The sequence below is a fragment of the Argiope bruennichi genome, chromosome 3 (assembly GCF_947563725.1).
Source record: "Argiope bruennichi chromosome 3, qqArgBrue1.1, whole genome shotgun sequence".
Lineage (NCBI taxonomy): Eukaryota > Metazoa > Arthropoda > Arachnida > Araneae > Araneidae > Argiope > Argiope bruennichi.
This window is the reverse complement of record NC_079153.1, coordinates 27,894,564-27,916,386: the sequence shown is the minus strand read 5'-3', so window position 1 is coordinate 27,916,386 and position 21,823 is coordinate 27,894,564. Positions and strand designations below refer to the sequence as shown.

Genomic DNA, 21,823 nt, shown 5'->3' with positions numbered 1-21,823 from the left:
TGGTTTAAAAAATGAATAAAAACTTGGTTATAATCATGCGAAAGCTAGAAGATAGATAACCTGACAATTACGTTTTTACAAACGCTATAGTGCTATGGGATTGGTCTTCATTAGAAGGATTCATGTACAAAATAATAAAAAAAAAATATGTAAGGTAATTTAAGTAACACGACTTTAATATCTGACAATTGGATGAAATCGTGTACATGAAGTTATATTTTAACGATTTATTTGAAATTAAATAACTAATCGAATAGGCGAATCAGCTGGTCACCGAAGATGGCTAATAAAATAATAATAATGCACGCTTTAGAATTCATTAAAAGACTAACATCGGAAAACATTTTATTCAGTTATATTTTATAATATTATTATGTTTTATGCCGCATCTCTCATAAATAAATGGCATAGAATTTTCAAGATCCAATGGGATTTAAAAATATTTCCACGGATGATATTTTTTGTATTTTTTTGTTTTTAGATCGTATTATTTTTTTCGCTCATATTGACTGATTAGTTCATGTTGATTACAGAAAACTAAATTACAGAAAATGAATTCGCCTTTTAAGAAGTGAAAGTATTGCTGAGTACAGAATGAAAAATAAATAAATAAATAAATAAAAGGTATGTTAATTAGTTAATGTGGAGATAGGATTATTTATTTTTAATGTGACAACTTACTATTGACACAATTTTATATATATATTATTAATATAATGTGCATATATAGATAATATTATTAATTACTAAAAATATTAATTGCTTATAAATTGTCACAACAGTTATAATTGTTAGCACTTTCTGTATGGATAAAAAAAACTATATATTTGCTTCAAAAATCATTTAAAACGATTACAAAACGATTTTATATTATTAAAACATGTATATGGAAACAATTTTAACTTTAATTTTTCTAAATTATATTATTGTCATCCAAGGATATGGAAAAATTCTCCGAAAAATGTAATCTCATCAAATTTTCTTCTCTGCCAAGTGGGACTAGCAGGTATATGAGAAAATAAAGGTATAATCGCTAAAAAAAAGCAAAGTAATCTTTTATTAATAATCAAAGCATCAAATTTTCCAGCTTCAAACCTTCAAGTCCTAAAAACATATGTTATTACCAGGTGGTCAAGGTGTCTAAGGAGATGACGAAAATAAATAAATAAAAACTTCAAGGAAAAATTCAAGATCATGCTAGAAAATTCTTAAATTGATTAACCTGTGGAAATTTTATAGTCTTTAAAGTAATAAAAAAATTATATATATATATTTGAATAAAAAAGATTACCTTGTGCACACATTTAACGCGATCGTTTTCTAGAAGACTTCTGGTGTCCTTCATAATGATTCGAAATTCATTCTTTATAGTGCTTGAAATTGCGTCCATCTATTAAAAAAGAAATACCATATGCATTTAATATAATTTAATTGGACCGCTCATAATATAAAATTATCATTCAGTGGCATTAAATAGTTCGTATAAAACAAGTAGAACAATTCATGATCGTATGGTGTATACCAGTTGTGACTCCATAATTTAATTTCCGATACATGGCACACATTGTAGAAATAAAGCTGGTGATGTCAAGCATAGAGTAAGATAATAAGCAATAAGATCATGTGAATTATTTGCCAGTAATGTATCCGCCAGATGACCATCTCGAATACGTGGTTCACACATTGTCGTTTTAGTAACCAGATTCGACTCTGTTAGATGGTAAATGAAGTTTTATCTATAATGTTCCTCAAGCTGTAAAGCATCTTTATTCACTTCCACATAAAAATTTGTATTTACATTTTTTATTAAAATGAGTTCCGTTAATCCGATAAAAATATGAGCATTTTGATGGATATTGGATGGAAGAAAGCTGTTTATGGTAAGTAAAGACAGTTTAATCAATACCCACTTTTTTGCATAATTTTGATTAATAATTGGATCCGACATCGTTTCAATTGTGTTTAGAACCCCGCGCCCTTTCATCGGTGAAAAGTTTTCAACATTTCTAGGAATTCGGACCTGTTGGGTTTCAAACTAAAAGTTGCAACAATTCGTAAAGAATCTGGAATAATTTTTCGAATATATTCTTTCCAAATCTTTTTAATTGTCCGAAAAAAAGGCTTAATTTTAAAATCATTATATAAGATTTTTTACCTATTTACCAAGAAGCGTCTACAATTTTCATTACTTCTGAATTTTGAAATATTTGCCGTTTCCTATCAAATCTGTTTTTCAAAAATGTTTTTCTAGAAATGAAATATCAATTCAGACCTGATAAGTTTGAAAATTGATTTACGGAGCAAAATTTTATAGTTTCTCGATTCTTCTGTCAGCATAATAATGAATAATGTTGAGGCTGACGAATGCTCAATCGTGAAAGAAGAGACTACTTTCTTGTGCTTGTGCAGATATGAAATGTTCGTAAAGGATATGTTTTGAATGGCTTTCGGAACTAACTTTGCTGTCTACTAGGGAATTCCAATTCGAATTTTACTAGATTTTCACTTGAAGGATAAATTCCACTTATAATGTGACAGTGACATCACATGAAATGATTCCTTTCGATGTAATATAATATATTTTTACTTTACTTTGCTGATTCCATATCTAATGTTGTAATTGCAATCTTTCCAGTTAGAAAGTTGTTTGAACACAAAGCACATTTGAGCATAAAGCACATTTGAATACAAAAGAGCATAGAACTCGCAGGTAATGACACGCTGACTGAACATTGTAATTATTATGATCAACTATCGTTTAATAAGTCTTTTTTTATTTCAAGGACAATATCTTTTGTTCTTCTTTGCTATTTTAGATAAGCCGAACTGAAAGAATGAATTTGTGTTCTGTAGTTTCTTAGGCTTGTAACAACAATATTCTCCAACATTTTTTTCCCGAAATAATTTTAAATACGAAAGCTGAAAGATAAATAATCTCACGTTTCCGGTTTTAATGATACTTGAATACATCTGGCAATTTGTTAGCTATTTGATATTTTTTGTCCTTGGAATTATTATCCTTCCTATAAAAAATTACCATGTCATGAATATTTTTTGTTTTCAACCATACTTTTTTTTAAAATTGGAAAGCAAATAGAGACAATTAATGAATTAGAGAATCGAATGTATGTAATAAATCTGTTTCTAAATATTATTCGCATATATGGCAATTTTAGAAAATAAAAATTCAATTTGTTATCACGATAAAATTGTATTAGAAATAATTATTAAATAATTTGAAAAATTATCTCTCAAAATTTTCGGTAAGATAAAATATTTCCGATGCAGGAAATTTCCGCAGGACACAAAATATTTCCCACAGGAATATGTAAAAATATAAGTGGCGGGCAGTGGAGATAAAGTTGGCGAAGATTTCTAATATAGCATCAGAAAAAAATATCAGTTCTGTAAAAATCATTTTGTAATGTTAAACCTTGAAGAGATAGTTCTTTAAAATTAAATTATGTTTATGTATTTAATTTCAATATGGATAAAAATGTAAATATTATAAAAAGATAAAATATATAAAGACATTATATGTTTTGAAATTATTTAAATATACATTTTTTTCATCTTCTATCATTATTATTAGTACAAAATTGTTTATTTACTCTTCATATCTTCTGAATATCAAGTTTCAAAGACATAATTGCATTTTCATAACAACAAAAGTATGTAATTCCTAATGTTATTTTGGCATGCTCTATTTCTGTACCATTATATGCATTATTATAGTACAGAAACCGCTTCTACGCTCATTTTACCGCTTCTACGTCAGTTCTAATTATATAACTTCGCTTCTTCACTTATACAATCGCTTCTTCGTCGAGTAAAACAATTATGATATATCTTAAGCCTGTTCAAAGTTATATGATATAATCCGCCCACTGATTGCATCAAAAAACATGATAATATCGACTGATTATAAAAAAAATTTTTCAAGAGTATTAACGAATTTTTCTTATTGACAATTTTCTATGCGTTATGACATAACGCGATTTCACTAATTAAAGCCCAGAAATGAAAATTAAAATGACGTTAAACTCATGCCAGTGATTGAATAACATTAGAATAACTTTTTAATACAATTGAATGTATATGAAACAAATGAGATTCTAAGTCAACCATTTCTTAATCTTATCCATTCTGTTCAAAATAAGTATTGTACACCATAAGTTCATTCATCAATATAAGGGTTTTGATTAATCAACACTCGGCTTATTAAGTTACATTCAAATACCGTCTCTTCCTATATCGTCAATTGCGATATCGTCTTATAAATAAAATATATAAAAATATTATCAAATCTTCTTAATAGCCTTCTGTGCGCAATTAAATTATGCCAGTTCATATCACAGACGTCATAAATAAAGTTTTAGAAGACTTTAAATGTCAATAATTGAAATATATAAAAACAAATTATTATTACGATTCTGAAATATGCTTCCTGGTATATTTGATTTCTTTGAAAGAAAAGGAAATTTACTAAAATTTTGGTGCATGCAGAATGGATACAGGGTCGATGATCGCAATTTTGGCATAAAACTTGGATCTAATTAGCGATTTGGTGACCTTATGTATAATTAGCGATTCAAATACCGTCTCTTCTTATATCGTCAAATGCGACGTCGTCTTATAAATAAAATATATGAAAATATTATCAAATCTCCTTAATAGCCTTCTGTACGCAATTAAATTAGGCCAGTTCACATCACAGACGTCACAAATAAAATTTCAGGAGACTTTAAAATCACGTCAATAATTGAAATATATAAAAACAAATTATTATTACGATTCTGAAATATGCTTCCTGGTATATTGAATATCTTTGAAAGAAAAAGAAATTTACTAAAATTTGGTGGATGCATATTAGATACAAGGTCGATGATCTCGACTTTGGCGTAAAACTTAGGCCTATTTAGCGATTTGGCGACTTTGATGAAAAATGAAGGCTCTGGAAAATGCAAGCCCTATTTCTATTAGGAACCGAGATTCGAGAGTTCTTCTATAACATTCCATTCCCTATCTGAAAACATATAGAATCAGTCAATTGGATTTTTTCTTGAAGTGTTTATTGCAAAGTGAGTTCTTTATTTTTTTATGCAGTTTTCTACTACTATTGCTTGTGAAATTATTGTCTATATGTGTTGTTCTTTGTGCTTATTGTATTTTATATATGTACTTATCCATTGTATTTTTATTACCACTTCTTCGGCGTTTTTGGGAAGGATAAAATTTTATTTTCCACTATTCACTTTTTTTGGGTTTCATTTCCATAAACAGATTTTTCATGCAATTATCTTACATAACAAATGATTCAGAAAAAAGGCAATTTTCAACCTACTGCTTCTTCATCAGCTCCTTCTTGCTCAAGACGATCATGATATACCTTCAACACATTCATAGGCATATGGCCTTTAATGTAACCAACACATTGTTTCCACAGGGGGATGGAATACTTTGGAACGATGTCGAACTGCTCGCTTACATCTTCTGGCAGAGACGGATGATTTTCAAGAACTTGGCGAAAAGGAGCTCCCAAATACCCTAAATGAGTTAAAACAAATTTCCAAGCCAAATAATTGGACAGAACCCTGCAATAAGTAAAGCTAATTCTTAAAAGAAGTAACTTAAATAGCAATTGTTTCATAAAAAATTATTCAGGGTTATAAAATAAATAAGTGTGTAAGCTTTTTCAGTTTAATTTTATATATTTTTATTTAACTAGATTTGTTTTGGTAAACTAATAAAGGTAAAATGTTTAGCTGGTTTTTCGTTTGCTCTTTGATATGCTGGATTTTTGATAATTTTGTACCAATTTGTGCTTTTAATGGCAATGAAATAGTTTAAATTTTCAGGCTATGATCTCTAGCTTATCGATTAATTCAATTAAATCTTGGTTCATACCAATGCTTCTTCTGGTTGTCAATATCAGAAAAAAATTAGTTTCAACATTACTTGATATTTATAATAATGAATCATAAATTAATGATAAAGAAATAGACGATAATATAAAATGATTGAAATACTCAGAAACTTGAAAATTTTTCAAGTTACTGAAAGTCTATGTTGTCTATCTGTTATGTCTAAGTTACTTAAGCGTATCTGTTTCTTTTAAGATGGAATTTCACAACAGATTTTTCACTACTGGGTGAAAAAAAATCTGCGTGTTTAGTATGCTGAAATGCTTGTTCTCGATTACAATTCATGATTTTTATGTTTACAGAACTTAATTATTAATTAAAAGATTAATCTGATTAAATTTTTATCCCATGGAAGTGGCATTATGAGGTGAGGAATCCGGGAGAAAAACAGTTTACAATATTCTATAATATTAATGATAATTAATTGTAATTTGAAAAATATAAGTAGAATATAATAATGGCAAAAAAGCACTTGAAAGTACATTTTAAAAAGTTTTCAAAAATTTAATTTTTTTTAGTCAAAAATTTAAATGTCAAATCAGAGTAATAAGAGCATCAGATGCAGATTGAAATTTTACTTAAATTGGTACACTATATATTTTAATTTTTGATGACAGTTTTTCTATTTTATAGTATTCAACGTTGTTTAATTTTCGTATATTATTATTTTCGGTCATTCAAGTATTTACAACCTTCTAAAAACTTTCGAAACCTTCACACACACACAAAAAAAAATCCTTTCTCCCTTTTTAACACATTAATAAAGATATGTTTTTAAAGACTTTCTAATTTCAAACTCTCTGTTTTTAAATATATTGTAAACATATTATTCTGTTTTGTTATATACTATTAAAAGACTTTCCTGCCAAGCATGTTATGACTGCAAAGAGGATTCTTAATGGATGTATGTTTAATAAAATCGAACTTGGCTATCATTTGACCTTATATTGGCGACAAAAAAAAAATGAAGATTTTTAAAAATACAAGATTTTTTAAATCAATGTGAAGTTCTGTAAATTCGAGATTCTTCTACAAAATTCTAAACCCTAACTGGAGACAATAAAAAATTGCTCATACGAGAAGATCTCTTTTTGAAATGTGAATAGCGTTGCGAGTTCATGCGTTGAACGCTGCTGTGTAATTTTAATATTTAAGTAGTGATTTGCTGTCAGATGGTATGTTATTGATTTCCACAAATGCTGTTACCTCGACCGCGCTTTATTTTCTGAGCTTCGAGTTTCCTTGTGAAATGAAGCGCCATTTTCCACTATTTAACGTTCTGGAGCTTTTTAATCGTGCATCCATCCGAAATTTTCCGAAAGAATACATTATATTTAACTTTTCACATTCCGATTTTGATTTCTAAAAGGAAATAAATTTTCATATTCTTACTTTGCTGGAGTTTTCCGCAACAATCCATCTAGATCTTCGATGCAGTTTTCTATTTGATGAACGTAAATATCTTCCTTATCGTGAGGAAAATTGAGTCTGAGTTCACTGAAGACTATATTTCGCCACCTGACCCAATTTATCTGCACGAATGAGAAAAAAAAATATGTTTCAACTGAAAATCCTTTTTCGAATCATTGGATAATGCACAATGATTGAATATGAATTATGAATTGGGTTAAATATGAATTATGAATTTGATTGAATATGAATTGGACTGAATATGAATTATGAATTGGATATGAATAAGTTTAACATAACGATAGTTATATGATAAATGAAACCATTAATAAATTTTCAATTTTTATGGGTTTTAAAATATTAGGGGTACATGTAAATATTTCAGAATGGGCATGTACTAAAAATTCACCTAAAATTTTTAAAAAAATGTTAGGAACAATTAAATATGAAGCCATGAAAATGGTGAGTATCTAAAAAGATGAAATTTTCATAAAGTTTGCATCAATTGAAGGAAAACAAAAGCACTGACTCCTTCTGAAAACGTTCAAGTAGAAAATTCACTTTTTTTCATAGGCTATGTATCATTGAATTGATTTAAATCCTACTTCGTGAAACTTATCTACTCACGTCCATGATAAAAGGGAAATATGGCATTTTCTGAAGGTCACGGCGACCTTGGAGTATAGATTAGACCAGAGATTACTTGAGTTCCACTTCAAGGAAATATTTCAATGGACAGCTAAATTGTAACTAGCAACACGTTGTAGAAACCCGGATGATTTACCGATTTTTTTTAATACCATTGGTTAAGAATATATATAGAGAGGATAAAACTCTAATTTTCTCAGCTTATCTGTTCATGTCTATGACTCAAGGATTCATGATAAAAGGAAAATGCGGCATTACCAAATGTCAAAGCTTTCTCCTTGAAATTGTGGGAATTTCAAGGAGTATACGACACATTAAAAAAACCCAGATCGATCTAACAATTTTTGAATCATAGATAAAAATACTATCAGAGGATAAAACCTGCAACCTTCTTATTTCGATTTCAATTATGCTATGTTTAAATCATTGAATTACGGGTCGGCATTTATCCTTCTTATGTAGTATTAGGTGAAATCTCTCAGAATATTGTTTTCATAGCACTTTATTCTCCTGTTGCATTCTAGAATTTCAAATATATTAATGTTTTTCTTTCTTTCTTTGTTCGTTCTTTTAAAGATGGAGAAAATACTCTTGAGGCTGTAAATGAAGAGCTGTCAAGATGTAAATTATAACGCACATCGTGATCGAATATGTACTTGATGAAAAATAGTTTGAATTTCCCTGCATTTACAGTTCATAGCTCCCGCCTTTGGGATATCTCTGATATGGGTAGCAGCCACTATGGTTATTCTCACTTAACTGGTGAGTACATTAAGGCTGTGGAATTGAGTTGCCTACATTTTCATGATGGTGAGTATTTCCTTCAGGAGAGATTGCAACAGGTCGAGGATGGCCCATCTTCATGCTATTGCAACGGCAGTTATTCAAATAACCCGGATACCGAGTCTAGGTAAGGGTAACTCAAGTGTTGTATCTACAGCTCATATACTTTCTCGAATCTTGCTTTGGAGTTCAAAATCGCTCAGTTTCAATAATATGGATGCACTTTTAGTCACCAAATTCTGCAAAATAACTATTGGAGTGGCAAATTTCATCGGTACATAGCTGCCTTTAAGAAAGGCTTTCTGATTGTATGACTGAGAAAGTTGTAACTTTGAGAATCAAATTTTAAAAAAGAAATGAAAAATAATATTCATTTAAATTAATACGTGTAACAAATGAAATGTTGAATAAAAATCAATGAAAATATTTTAAAATGATATAATCCTATGTTTGTTCCAACACGTATTACCTTATACTTAAGAGAAATTTTGCAGCGAATTTAGAAAAAGCAATTTAATTTTGATCCGGTTTTGAACGGTATTGATCAGGTTTTCGATTACAAATTCAATTATTTCATGTTTACAAGGATAGATGAATAATGTCTTGCAAAGGACGCATAACATATTAATTCATACCGGAACCAAAAATCACAAAAAGAATATTTTACCAGATGATAGGGCAAATTATAGCGGGACATGGAAGATTTCCTGAATGCCTTCTACAGATTGAAGCAAGACAACACATTTATATGTGGGCAAATAGGTTCAGTCCAGCATTACATAACAGAATGCGACGAACTCAAGGAAATTAGAGGAAGACTCATTATGGATAGTAATTTTAGCACACAATATTACAATAGCCTGGAAATCAAAAATATTAAAATAAATGATGGAAAAAATTTCTAGCCTTTTACCAACAGTTTGAAGATTCTTTGAACTTTAGTTGTTTTGTTGTGCAAAACAACAAAAGTTGTTTCTTATGCAAGGCCGTTGTTTTCGTATGCAAAAATTTAGATAGTTAAAAAGCATAACAATCACTCACAATAATCTCTCATCATAGTTCTCTCAAGCAGTTGCAATAAAAATAAATTTTAAACAATCTTTGAAAATTACTCTAATTATAGACTTCGAAATTAAAACGGAAACCAGCAATCTTTTTAAACTTTTGAAAAAATCCTGTTTGATTATTCTTAGACATTTGAAAAATTCAACTTAAGACGAAATATGTTTTATAACTGAAACGGAAGAATTGAATTAGAAATCAATATTTACTTGAGGAGCAGCGTCTGCTAATTTGTGCAAGGTAAATCTTTCTTTTCCTTTTCTTGGAGCATCTTCTGCATTATTATAACATTTCTGAAAAGAGACAAACATATAAAAAATGTAAGAAAACTTTCATTTCAGCATTTTCACAAAAAACTATTTGTGTTGTTTTCAAAGAATCTTCAAATGTATTTTTTGAAGCTACTCTTACACAAAATTTCAATGAATGTATCTTTGAAGCTTCAATTGAAATATACACTTACAAATCAATATAAAATTAAGGTATTTTTATTTGATTGTTTTTTTATAAGGTTGCAAAGGTTGATTTTTGATAAAAATTGTATTTAAAAGATTTTTTTTATTGGATAGGCCAGTCTTTGAGCTATACAAAATAGGATTACTTTTGTCTCCACTTTAATTAGAATGCAAAATATTAATATTTTCGTAATGATTGGTAAACCGGAAGTGGATATTTAAATAACCGGAAACACCGATTTAAAGGGCCAAAAAACATGCTAAAAATTTGTTTAAATGCAAATTTAGTTTTAAATATAAAAATTTTTTTGCACGGAATTTTGGAGAAAAAAAAACGCAAAATGACAATGAGAGTTTTAATGGTATTTTGTGGAAAATTGTAACTAGAGATGTTTTTGTAGAGCTCCGAACCCTCAGATCAGAGGCATTTATGTCTGTAATACATTTTAACGAAGGTTTTATAGGATTACTGAATATCCTTAAGGGTATTGGAGTGTATCCTAGTGCAAATGCAGTTAGAGCATTTGCTGAACTCGACAAAGACACAATAAATGAATCTAGGCGGCATTCACTGCCAAATGTAAAATCTGTCATAAAAAAACAAAAGGATTAAAAAAGGAAAATTATTAAAAGCTGTGGAGGAAGAAGGAATGACCTATTAATATGGGGAATTTTAAGTAGATACGTAATTTATCATTAACACACGTTACTGTATACTTTAAACGCATTTTTCACAAAATTGATTTTGACTTACTTTTTGCTCACAACAAATCAAATGACTCAAAATATAATTATCATATTGCTATGAAATTTAGTGGACTTTGCCCGTACACTATTTTCTAAGGAATGAACAAAAAGAATTTAGATTGAGTGAATATTTTTTAATTAACAGCCTATTGTTTGAATAATAATGTTATAAATTTACTAAAAATTTCATGATAAATCTTTGATTGGTTCTAAAAATTTTATTTATTATTATAACGAAACGCTTGTAGTTCATTCCCTAGAGAAAAGTATTTAGTTTATTTTGGTATAAATGTTGTTCAGATGAGGGTAATAGTTTTTGGTGTAGCCAATTTGAAGTTTTTAAAGAATTAATTATGCTATTTTTATTTAATTTATGCTTAAATTTATGCTATTAAATGCCAATTTTCAAAAATTATTAATGTTTATTTCAAATATTTACATTCTATTGCTAATCTTTAATAGTCTTAAACACAGAAATATGGTGAAAGCACGTCTACAACATGTTTTTCAAAAAAAGTGCCCCGAACGTGTTCGGATATCTTAAACATCTAATTCTTACCTGGGTAGCATTGCAGAAATCATGATCGAAAATAAATAATTCGTCTATATCAGCTTCTACAGCATCGGTTACGTTTACATCAAGCAATTCCAATACTGCTATGAGTGCTTTTCTGTGTTCCACTACTTTTTCCAATATCATTGTTGAGTTGGCGTCTTCGTCGGAACAGTCGTTCACAAAAACGAGAGGGCGAGCAATTCTCATCTAAATACGATAAATGGAAATTTCTTAATACATGCATCTCATACCCCTCATCGCCAACTTTTCACCATCTCATAACCCTTTTTTAAAAGCTACTGAACAATTGAATATACATATAAATGTCACGTTTATTAAGGGCCAAGCTAAAGGAAAAAATTACAGATTTCTTGTTACACTCTTTCAGAAATATAAGTAAAGGATAAACAACAATATTACAGAAAGAAACATTTATAATAAAGAAAAATCTTGAAACTTTTCACAGTTTTCATATAGAAAATCCTTCAATGGATTTTTAAAAAAGTAGATATTACTTTAAACGTTAAAATAAAGAAAAACTATTAATTTCAGCATACTTAATTCTTTAAATTACGTTTTCTTCTTGGATTCAAATACTATAATTGTAGATTGAATATTACAAACAACCCATTAATTATTCATTGACTCGGACTTTAAAAACATGGCTAAAAATTGAACAACTTATGTTATTACTTTTCCTGTATGGCTAACTTTTAAAATATGCTGTAGCATTATGCTTTTGAGTATATATATATATATATATATATATATATATATATATATAATATGTGTGTGTGTGTGTGTAAACGTAATTTTTGAAAGTAGAGTCGTGGCCGAAGACAGAGAAGACACTTTTAATTTTTAATCTTGTTTTATTTCCATCCTGGAGGCAGGATTTATTTACAAGAGGCGCGGACAAGGCCCGTCCACTCACAGTGTGGCACAAAAGCAGAAGGTAAGAGAGAGAAAGAAAAAATATTTTTTGCGTAATCCATTTCTCCATGCCTTGAATAGTATATTCGATAATTTTGGAGCCTTTACATTGAGTAGTTCTCTGTTTAGAGAGCTTAGAGTAGGGTAAAATATAATAAAACAGTAAAAGATAAGCTGTTCAATTTTGAACCATGTGTTTAAGTCCGAGTTAGGTGAACAAGTACTGGCAGTTGGTAATATTCAGTTTACAATGACAGTACTTGAATCCAAGAAGGAAACAGTTAAAAAGTTAAGTATGCCGAAACTAGTTCCATTAAGCTTGTTTACATTTGAAGAGAACAAAAAAATTTAAAGAATTGCAGATACCGATTAATGATCACAAACACGACCATCTCGTAGATCAATCATCATCATCTTCCATAGAGCGCAAATGATTATTTACTGAAAAGGTGCTTTGTTTTGAGAAAATGATATTTTTACCAATCAATCTAAAATTACTGAATTGTGTGATCAAATAAAGTATAATACTAGATGATTTAAATTTAAATATACAAAATGTTAAGAAAGGCAGAAAGCTTACACATATATAAAAGAGACCATTGGGAAAAACACTTGTATAAAAATTTATTATTTGAAAAACGTTTGTAATATTTACTCCATTAAGTTGTTTACTTACACTTACGTTTGGCAGTTTAAAAAGTCAATACTTTACTGATGATAACAAACAGAAACTGGGTAGAAATAAAATTGTATGAATCAGAATTTATTGCATGCATATTTTACAATTTAAACCACCAAATAAATTTTTAAGTGTTTGCAGTATTCGTTATATACGGTAAGACAATGAATGGAGAATATTCAGTGGTTTTTTTTTTGTTTGTTTTTTCATTCTGAATGTAGTTTTCAGAAAAATATCACATAATTTTTAGTGCTTAAACACATTTTCTGATGGTAAATATATATATATATATATATATATATATATATATATATATATATATATATATATATATATATATATATAACAGAAATGCAACTTATTGTGGAGAAAAATCATAGTTCCATTCTCAATGTGCAGCGTAGCATATTGAGAATTATAAAGCTCTATACTATTCACTAACTTATCTATCCTAAGTAAAGTATTACTTCAGCAGCTGTAAAAGAAGTTGATAATTTGAACTGTAAAGTATGTAGCCAAGAAATTTTGATTTCTTGACAAAAAAAAAATCCTATTTCATTTCCGTTTATTCTGTGCAAATAGCATTTCTTTATCTTACATTGCACAGTAGACTCCTGAGTATTCACCTAATGTGGCGGAATGGCAGGCCGGATAGGCCGGAGTTCATTGAACTCATTTCTTTGCCCACCAATACCAGAAGACAAAGTTTTTATACAAATACTGTCCTGTTATAATACTGTCCTGTTATTATAATACTGTCCTCTTATTATAATACTGTCCTCTTATTATAATACTGTCCTCTTATTATAATACTGTCCTCTTATTATAATACTGTCCTCTTATAATAATTTCTCACTTCTTATTGAGTACCAAGCTCTCCGTTTGTCGCAAGCAACGTAGAATGTGAACGCGGCCGCTGCCCGATGAATCATAGAAGCAGTTGCTGGTAACGTTTAGAGTTAAAATAGGAGGCTCTGGTAGTTTATATACGTTTATATATTTCACTGTATGTTTCAAAAATTTATTAGAGAAAAAATAAGTTAAAGGATATAAAATGCTCGCATTTTAACCTAAATTCTGTATTTCCCATTGTAGTATACTTGAAAAAAAAAAACCTTAAGAATACCCCAAGAACGATTTACGCATATTATATGTACTATGCAGTTATAATCAGTAACAACGGCAACAATTGAGGTCTGTTATACATTGACGAGACAATGAATAACGAGCAGGACGCTGCTCTTTTCCTGTTAAAACTTGCATTTTGCGCACGACCTGTAGAAAGAATCGTAGCAAAAGTCCGCTTCCAATGCCTTGACAATGTTGCCAATGCAACGCCTTACCTTCCTCCTTTAATTACGCTAAAAGAAAACTAGGCCGGATAGCCGCGAACTGGATATTCGGGAATGTACTGTATTTTAAAGATGTCTCAGACTTTTAAAAACATTCCACCATTCTTAAACTTCCATAATACTCCATTAAAATTTGTTTATCTGTCTTAAGTATTGTTATAAAAACAAAAGATAAAAAAAATAGAATTCTTACAGCTGCTTCCAATCGGTAATCGGCATCCTGTCTGAAAAACGTCTCCAGTCGGACGAGAGAGGACATTCCAATGGCATTCAGTTTCGCCATCCTCCACTCGAGATCCAGCCGGCATTCCTTCCAGTCCGGATTGAGTAGAGGCCACTCGCCGATGCCCATGCTGGACAACACCTCTTGCAAGTGCTGAGCCGAAGATTCATGATCTAAAACAAAGTGAAGGTTTATTGATCCATCAAATCATGCTCACTCACGTTTCTTTTTTTTGGAGGGGAGGCTTGTGTTTATTAAAATGCCTCTTTCTCATTTCCATCCAAAAGAAGGGAGGTCCATGCATCAGGGGCTGCAGAATTGCAACACTTTCTAAAATTATTTTGAAAGCATGTTTTTTTTGGTTTTAAAATTATTTGATTATTTTTTCACATTATCCACCGAAGTTTCATGATCTAAAACAAAGAAAAAATGTCTTGATTCATCAAATTCTGCTTATGCACATTTTTTGGGGGGAGCGAGGGGAAGGGGAGTGTTTATTAAAATACTGCTTTCTCCTTTTCATCCAAAAAGCAGAGGAGGTTCATACATCATGGGCTGAAAAACTGCAGCATTTTGAAAAATTATTTTGAAATATGCTTTTTGGTTTCTAAAATTGTTTGATTATTTTTTCCCATTATCCGCTGAAGACTGATGATTTAATACAAAAAGAAAATTTCTTGATCCATCAAATTGTGCTTATGCAAATTTTTTTTTGGGGGGGAGGGCTTTTTTTTATTAAAATGATGCTTTCTCATTTTCATCCCCGGCAGAAAAAAAGTTGAGGTTCATGCATTATGGGTCGCAAAATTGCAACACTTCCTAAAATTATTTTGAAATCATGTTTTTTGGTTTTTTAAAATTCTTTGATTATTTTCTTACGCCATTTTCTGAAAGCAGCAACGCATCAAATCAATTCATTCATATGATTGTTTAATTAAGTAATTTTTTTGTTTTTGTTTTTGTTTTTAGGCACAGTGTCAACGGTTCTTATAGAATTCATTTCATGATTTACTTACCAACCTCCATACAAGATTTGTAAACTTGCTTCGTTTTCAGTAAGGAATCAGTATCATTACCATAATTCGGTTCTTCTAAAATACCTGCAAGTCAAAAGTAAGGCATGTTACTTTTATTTTTTGGAAATTCACAAGAAACTTTTATCTTTTATGAAAAGAATGCTCATAAATTTTAATATAGTTTTGTGAAATTTACCATGATCTAAAAAATATTATATTATATTATTATTTATATTTTATATTATATAAAATTTTATATTGCATTCGTGTTTTAATTCAATTAATCACGTAATTTTTTTCAGGTATATTATTTTTTAAGAACATATGAGTTTTATATTTATAGCATTAAAATTAATTTTGTAATGTGGTTTTATTGTACCGAATAGCGATAAATCGACAAATATTAGAATTTGATGTTTCAAAGTTGTTTTGTCAAAACAAAAGAGGTGGGATATCAAAGAAACATGTTTTCTTGAGGAAAGAATGCTTTTTTCGTGAAAAATCAGTTTAAACCGGTTTTAAACAATCACCTAATTATCAGATTACGCATGCGATGATATTCAGAAAACGATGTTTTTTGGTCCATTTCAAAATCGTTCGAACACCAACACTTTTTTTGCCACTTAGAAAAACTGAAAAAAAAAATCACACACACACACACACACACACACACACACACACACACACACACACACACACACACACACACACTTCTTTGTGCTTTTTTGGGTGATAACTTCTTACGACCCAGCCCTTTATTGGTCAGACTTAAAATCGGACATTGGCGTTAAGTTATAACCTTTTGTTTGTTTGTAAGTCGCCAAATGTGACAACCTTCTTTATCATTTTCTATTAAGCCTAAAAGCGAAAAATTGATGCCTGAAAAGAGATAAATAGCTGCTTTTCTGACAGTGTATTTTGAGGCTTCAAAACCCTCAAAACAAAATAACATCATGTTCACACATGATAATAAAACTGAATGAAAACCTTCTTGAATTACGATGGAATTAATTTCCACTTGACAGGCCGTAAGCTGTATTTATATTTTGTAACACTGTTTTGATTCAAATGCTTATTAAAATCGTTTAAGACTTGAGATTAACGACCGGTTTCTAGCCAAGCAGGACAAAATCATGCCAATCTTCAAAAAAACTTCTTAAACATTTGCCATCTTGGAAGTTACAAAATATGGTAACAGTTCCTTTTTTGGGTTGCGAAAAAAAATTGTCAGCATCATATTTGGCAAAATATTGTCCCCAAGAAATGCAACTTTGGTGAAAAGACATTAATCTTATCTTAGACTTAAGGAAAAAAAGTCAATCTATATAGAAGGTATACAATCTATACATAATGCACGTAATGGGAAATGCAAACACATTCGACTGGATTTATTATAAATGAAAATTATTTCGGTGATAGATTTCATTTGTCTATAAATATAAATTTATATTATCTACTCCGTTTTCTCCAAACTGTCCTCGTCCAATTCTATAAGATATATGAAAAAGAAAACGGATGGAAGAAAAAGCAAATTGCTAGGTTTGCAACAAAATGTTACAAATTAAAGTTAAAAAACAAGAGGGGAAATAATCGGAGTTGTGGAGATAGTTTGTAATAATCACTTTTTATCTTCTAACCTTTCAGTAATTATAGTTATCGAAAAGCTTTCTGTATAAAAGTTGTTATGATGTGCCAACGATTCATCTAATTTACATTACTTTTTATATCTATAATAAAAGAGCTATGGAAAAATTTTATTCCTTCCCCCCCCCCCCTGCAACCTTTTGAGTTAGATGAGAACCCTCTATAACCCTAGATGGAACCATTTAAAATTTTCACCGTCCCTACACTATATTTCTCGCGTTTCGAATCCGATTATAATTAGTTGAATTACCTTGTTTAATAGTAGACAAAATAGAAGTAGTTGCTATTGGTGGTATTCCTCTTAAGCATCTTCCATACACAATCTGAAATTGTATATTCTTTTTGAATTTATTTTTTTTGGATTGAAATTTACTTTCAAGTGCCCCTTCACCTCACCAAGGATACCAATGCCATTGTCAAAAAAAAAAAAAATCAAGGTAGATAATAACTGTTGTATAGTATAATTTATCCTGTTAACCATCTTGAACAGCATTGGTGACATTCTTGACGAAATGGAAGCGAACTCTAAGCTACATTTTAACTAATTTGGTTGTTGTAGAAAGGGAAAACGGTAATAAGTTGCATAATTATAATATTGAATCCTTAATATGTTATAATCCTTAATATAATCCCCAGTTTGTAGCCAATATGGTAATCCCCAGATAAGCAAGTGGAATAGTTAAATTTTTTTTTTCGCTTGTTGAGTTGTGCGTCAATTACAAGAATTTTGTAAGAAATAAAAATAATCGGCAAATAAACATCCATTAAAGAATATAATTAAATTACTTTTTATAACTGAAAGTATTATTATTGCTAATAAAATATTCTAGTGTAATTTTTAAAGTGAATTATCAATAGATAATATTTCTTCATTTGCAATTCTTACTGATTTAACTTATTTTAATGAAAATCGCAGAGAAGGAGAAACTGATGTCTCACTCTCATAGACTATTAATTGATTAACATGGCAATCCACATAGACTACGGCACCATTTCTCGCATCGACTGGAACTAACAGGAAATATTTCACTCTGCTTAATAACTTTGACATTGCACTTTCATGAGAACTATGTAAACAATAAGCTACTTTTTATTTTGGACGAGTATCACAAAATTCTAGAATACATAATTTTCAATGATCCGTTTTTAATATTCCTACCCAGCAGTACTAAAATAGTATTTTTAACAATTTATTATTTATGTCCTCTTTCTCCGTGACGAAATCATCTGCTCACGAATTTGTCAGAACAGAAATAAAAAAAAAATTGTTGGAGCCGTTTGTAATCGTTTGTTCTTATTTCACAGTTTTTCATTTTTAATATTATCTCGCCATTCTAACGGAATTCTTTCAGATTTTTTTTTTTTTGTCATTTTTTTTACGACAATTTAGTAACTCTGCAATTGTTCAAAATTCTGATGTCTGGTGATTGGGATATTCAGAAATATTATGATCACAAATATTATTGGGAATATTGTATTGGAGAATTCGATGGCTATATTTGGAAATATATATAAAGTAGACAAATCGAAGTTTGCATGACTGATCGCTGTTTTTTTTTAATAAAAATTCCTAAATTATCCCTTGTTCAAATGAAGAATTATTTAAATAGAGCAAGTATATTTATTCCTTAAAATTTCTTCTTAAAAAAAGCATCAGTTTGTACTAAAGAAACTATTAGGAATGGATGATTTGTTTTCTTCTGGTGTTGTTTCTGTTATTCTCAGACTATCTGCTAGTTTAGCCGTAAAATGTTTTTTTCCCCTTAAGTTAAAAAAAATCTGCCCAGTGCCTTATTCAGATGCTGAAAGCATCGCGTTCTCAAATTTTATTGTCTAATGTATATACTGGCGCAGCAGGTTTGCAATGGTTCTTTATTTCAGAATTCCAAAGAAATTCTGCAATTGTAACAATAATTTTAATTAAAAAAGGGGTAACTTTAGCCGTTTTATAGTATTGTTTATCTGGTTACCTATCTTGATTGGCGACTTGGCACTATTGAAAAATTAAGGAACATTGGAAACTAGGATTTTCCTAATCATAATTTGAGCGTATATATTAAGATTGATTATTTGCATTGCTAAATGTTTAATTAATTCAAGAGCCCAATATCTATATCCTAACCATGAAACATTTCTCAAAAGATCTCTAGGGCGAACCGGAGTTCAACCCCCTTCTTCGCCCAGTTGCGATAACGCGCCAAAGCTGACAACCTCCATATTGGCAAACCTATTATCTTTCGCCTTTATTATGCGCTATGATTGGACATCTGCTCCCTCGCTTTTGAACATTTCGCAAAACACGGCGCAAGACCTTGTTGGCGAGTTGGTGATTTTTGAAAATTGCGCCAAACAGATGGTTCAACTCCGGTCGTACCATTTATTCTTTAAAGAGTAAAAATCTGAGAACATCATATCGCTTTTGAATATCACAGAATGGTTAATAACTTAATAGCAAAACACAATTTATTAAGAATCGATATTTTTAAAGAAAATATCTAATGAAACGTGAGAGTAAATTCCCAGATTTTAATTTGAATCCATTTAAAATGAAAACTCTAATCTTCTTCCACATTGGATTACTTTTGGCGAGTCATATCATTGTACATAACCAACGCCCTCTGTCCATTGGCATTGGCATTCCGAAACACAGTGCCTTGCAGAGTTGCTCGTACAGCGGAATGGATGTCCCAAGCCGTCATCGTCCGCTTCTTAGATGCCACCATCAATCGCTTAGCTTCTGCTGACAAATCAAAGAAAATATCTCTAATGATGGTATCTACAATCTCCAGTGCTGGTTCCGAAATGCTGGCCTCACCTTGGCCATCTAAGTTGTGAAGGATATCTTGTATATATTTTCTGAACGATGCCTTTTCGGCATATCGGAGTCGATTACGTTTTCTTTTTTCCCTTCGGATTAGTATATTATCGTCATCCATTTCCTTAGAGTTTTCCCTGTTATTTTATGAAGTAAACATCTTAAAGAATCCAGTGGCACCACTAATTAAGGTATGTTTTAAATATGAAAATATAAATAGGATGATATAAAAGCCATGACGATCGATGTAATTTTGAAACAGGAGAAAATAAAAATTTCAACCAACTTCTCGTGACCATGATTTGAATAACAGATCTCGAGAGTATAAATTACTGTCCAGAAATAAATGGTAATAAACTCAAAGTCATGTCTATAAATATTGAAAACATTTAACAATATTCAGCCATCTTTTAAATAAAATAATTGTTAATTACTATGTATGCGAGAAAGTATAATAATCGTGAAAAAATTATATCTCAAAATTTTGATGAATCTCCATATTTTAGACCTCTCTGTTCGAAAAACACATTTTTGGAAAATGTCCGTCTGTGACAAACATAACTCAAAAACACTTTGAGATAGACGGTTGAAATTTCGTATATTGTCTTTACACAATACGTATACTGTCTTATACTGTACGTATACTGTACTTTACATTTCGTATACTGTCTTTGAAGATTACCATCAAATTCTGGGTCTAGAGGAAATTCTCTGTTCTGCTGTTCAAATATAAGTTCTCGTGATAATTAAAAAAAAAAGGAACAGAGCTAGATAAATAAGATTCAGTACACAGATTTAACATCTGTACTGTCTACACTTCTCAAGTTTTGAGCCAAATGCAACAAAAGATTTGTTATCGGTCAGTCTGTACTTCAGAAACTTGTTAGGAAAAAAGTTTAGGGTTTTTCATCGAGATTTGGAATTTTCTAATATAATTTGAGCATTTTGTAAACATTACTGTTTAGTTTTTAAATTTTCAAAACAAGAAATGACTTGAGGCTTAATTGTCATCTTTCTTAAGCATTTTGTATATATACTATGGTCCATGCGATTTGATTTATCTATAATAAAGCTGAATGTGTGTGTGTGTGAGTATTGGCTCTCTGCAGGCCAGCCAGTTTACTCCACAGCTACCAAATTTGGCACATGTATATCTCTGAGATCGGGAATTTGCATCTTGAAGCTATTTTTTCAAATTTTTAATTAGAATTTTAATTAAAAAATAAGCGAAATTTTGGTGGTTTTTTCACGATAACTTCCGAAAATAGTATCGCACAAAAATAATTTTTACATCAAGCCAAATTGCAAAAAATTATCTTTTTAATGATACCAATGTTTTATTCTATAAATCAAATTCATTTTTAAGGAATTATTTTAAAAAATGATTTAATCATATTTTTTAACAATTTATTTAGCTCAAAAAAAAATTTAACCTTCTTCAGTACGTTAAGAGGGCATGAGAAAAAATTAGCTTTTATTAATGAGTTGCCATCATATTGACAAAAGCTCAAACTAAAAAAAAATGTTAAATATTAATGCAAGCCTAGAAAAGTGTAATTTTCAGCACGTGTCTGCA

The 21,823-nt window shown here is 30.0% G+C and overlaps 1 protein-coding gene across 1 annotated transcript in view; it reads right to left on the bottom strand.

Moving 5' to 3' along the window:
- LOC129964207 (neprilysin-11-like) overlaps positions 1–21,823 on the bottom strand; it is a 73,196-nt gene that overhangs the window by 17,918 nt on the left and 33,455 nt on the right. The window contains exons 6-12 of the mRNA XM_056078926.1: positions 15,789–15,872; positions 14,743–14,945; positions 11,589–11,792; positions 10,037–10,120; positions 7,317–7,456; positions 5,345–5,594; positions 1,292–1,390 (exon numbers count right to left, since the gene is read on the bottom strand). Of these exons, the coding sequence (XP_055934901.1) occupies positions 1,292–1,390; positions 5,345–5,594; positions 7,317–7,456; positions 10,037–10,120; positions 11,589–11,792; positions 14,743–14,945; positions 15,789–15,872 (1,064 nt within the window). The remainder of the gene's footprint in view (positions 1–1,291; positions 1,391–5,344; positions 5,595–7,316; positions 7,457–10,036; positions 10,121–11,588; positions 11,793–14,742; positions 14,946–15,788; positions 15,873–21,823) is intronic.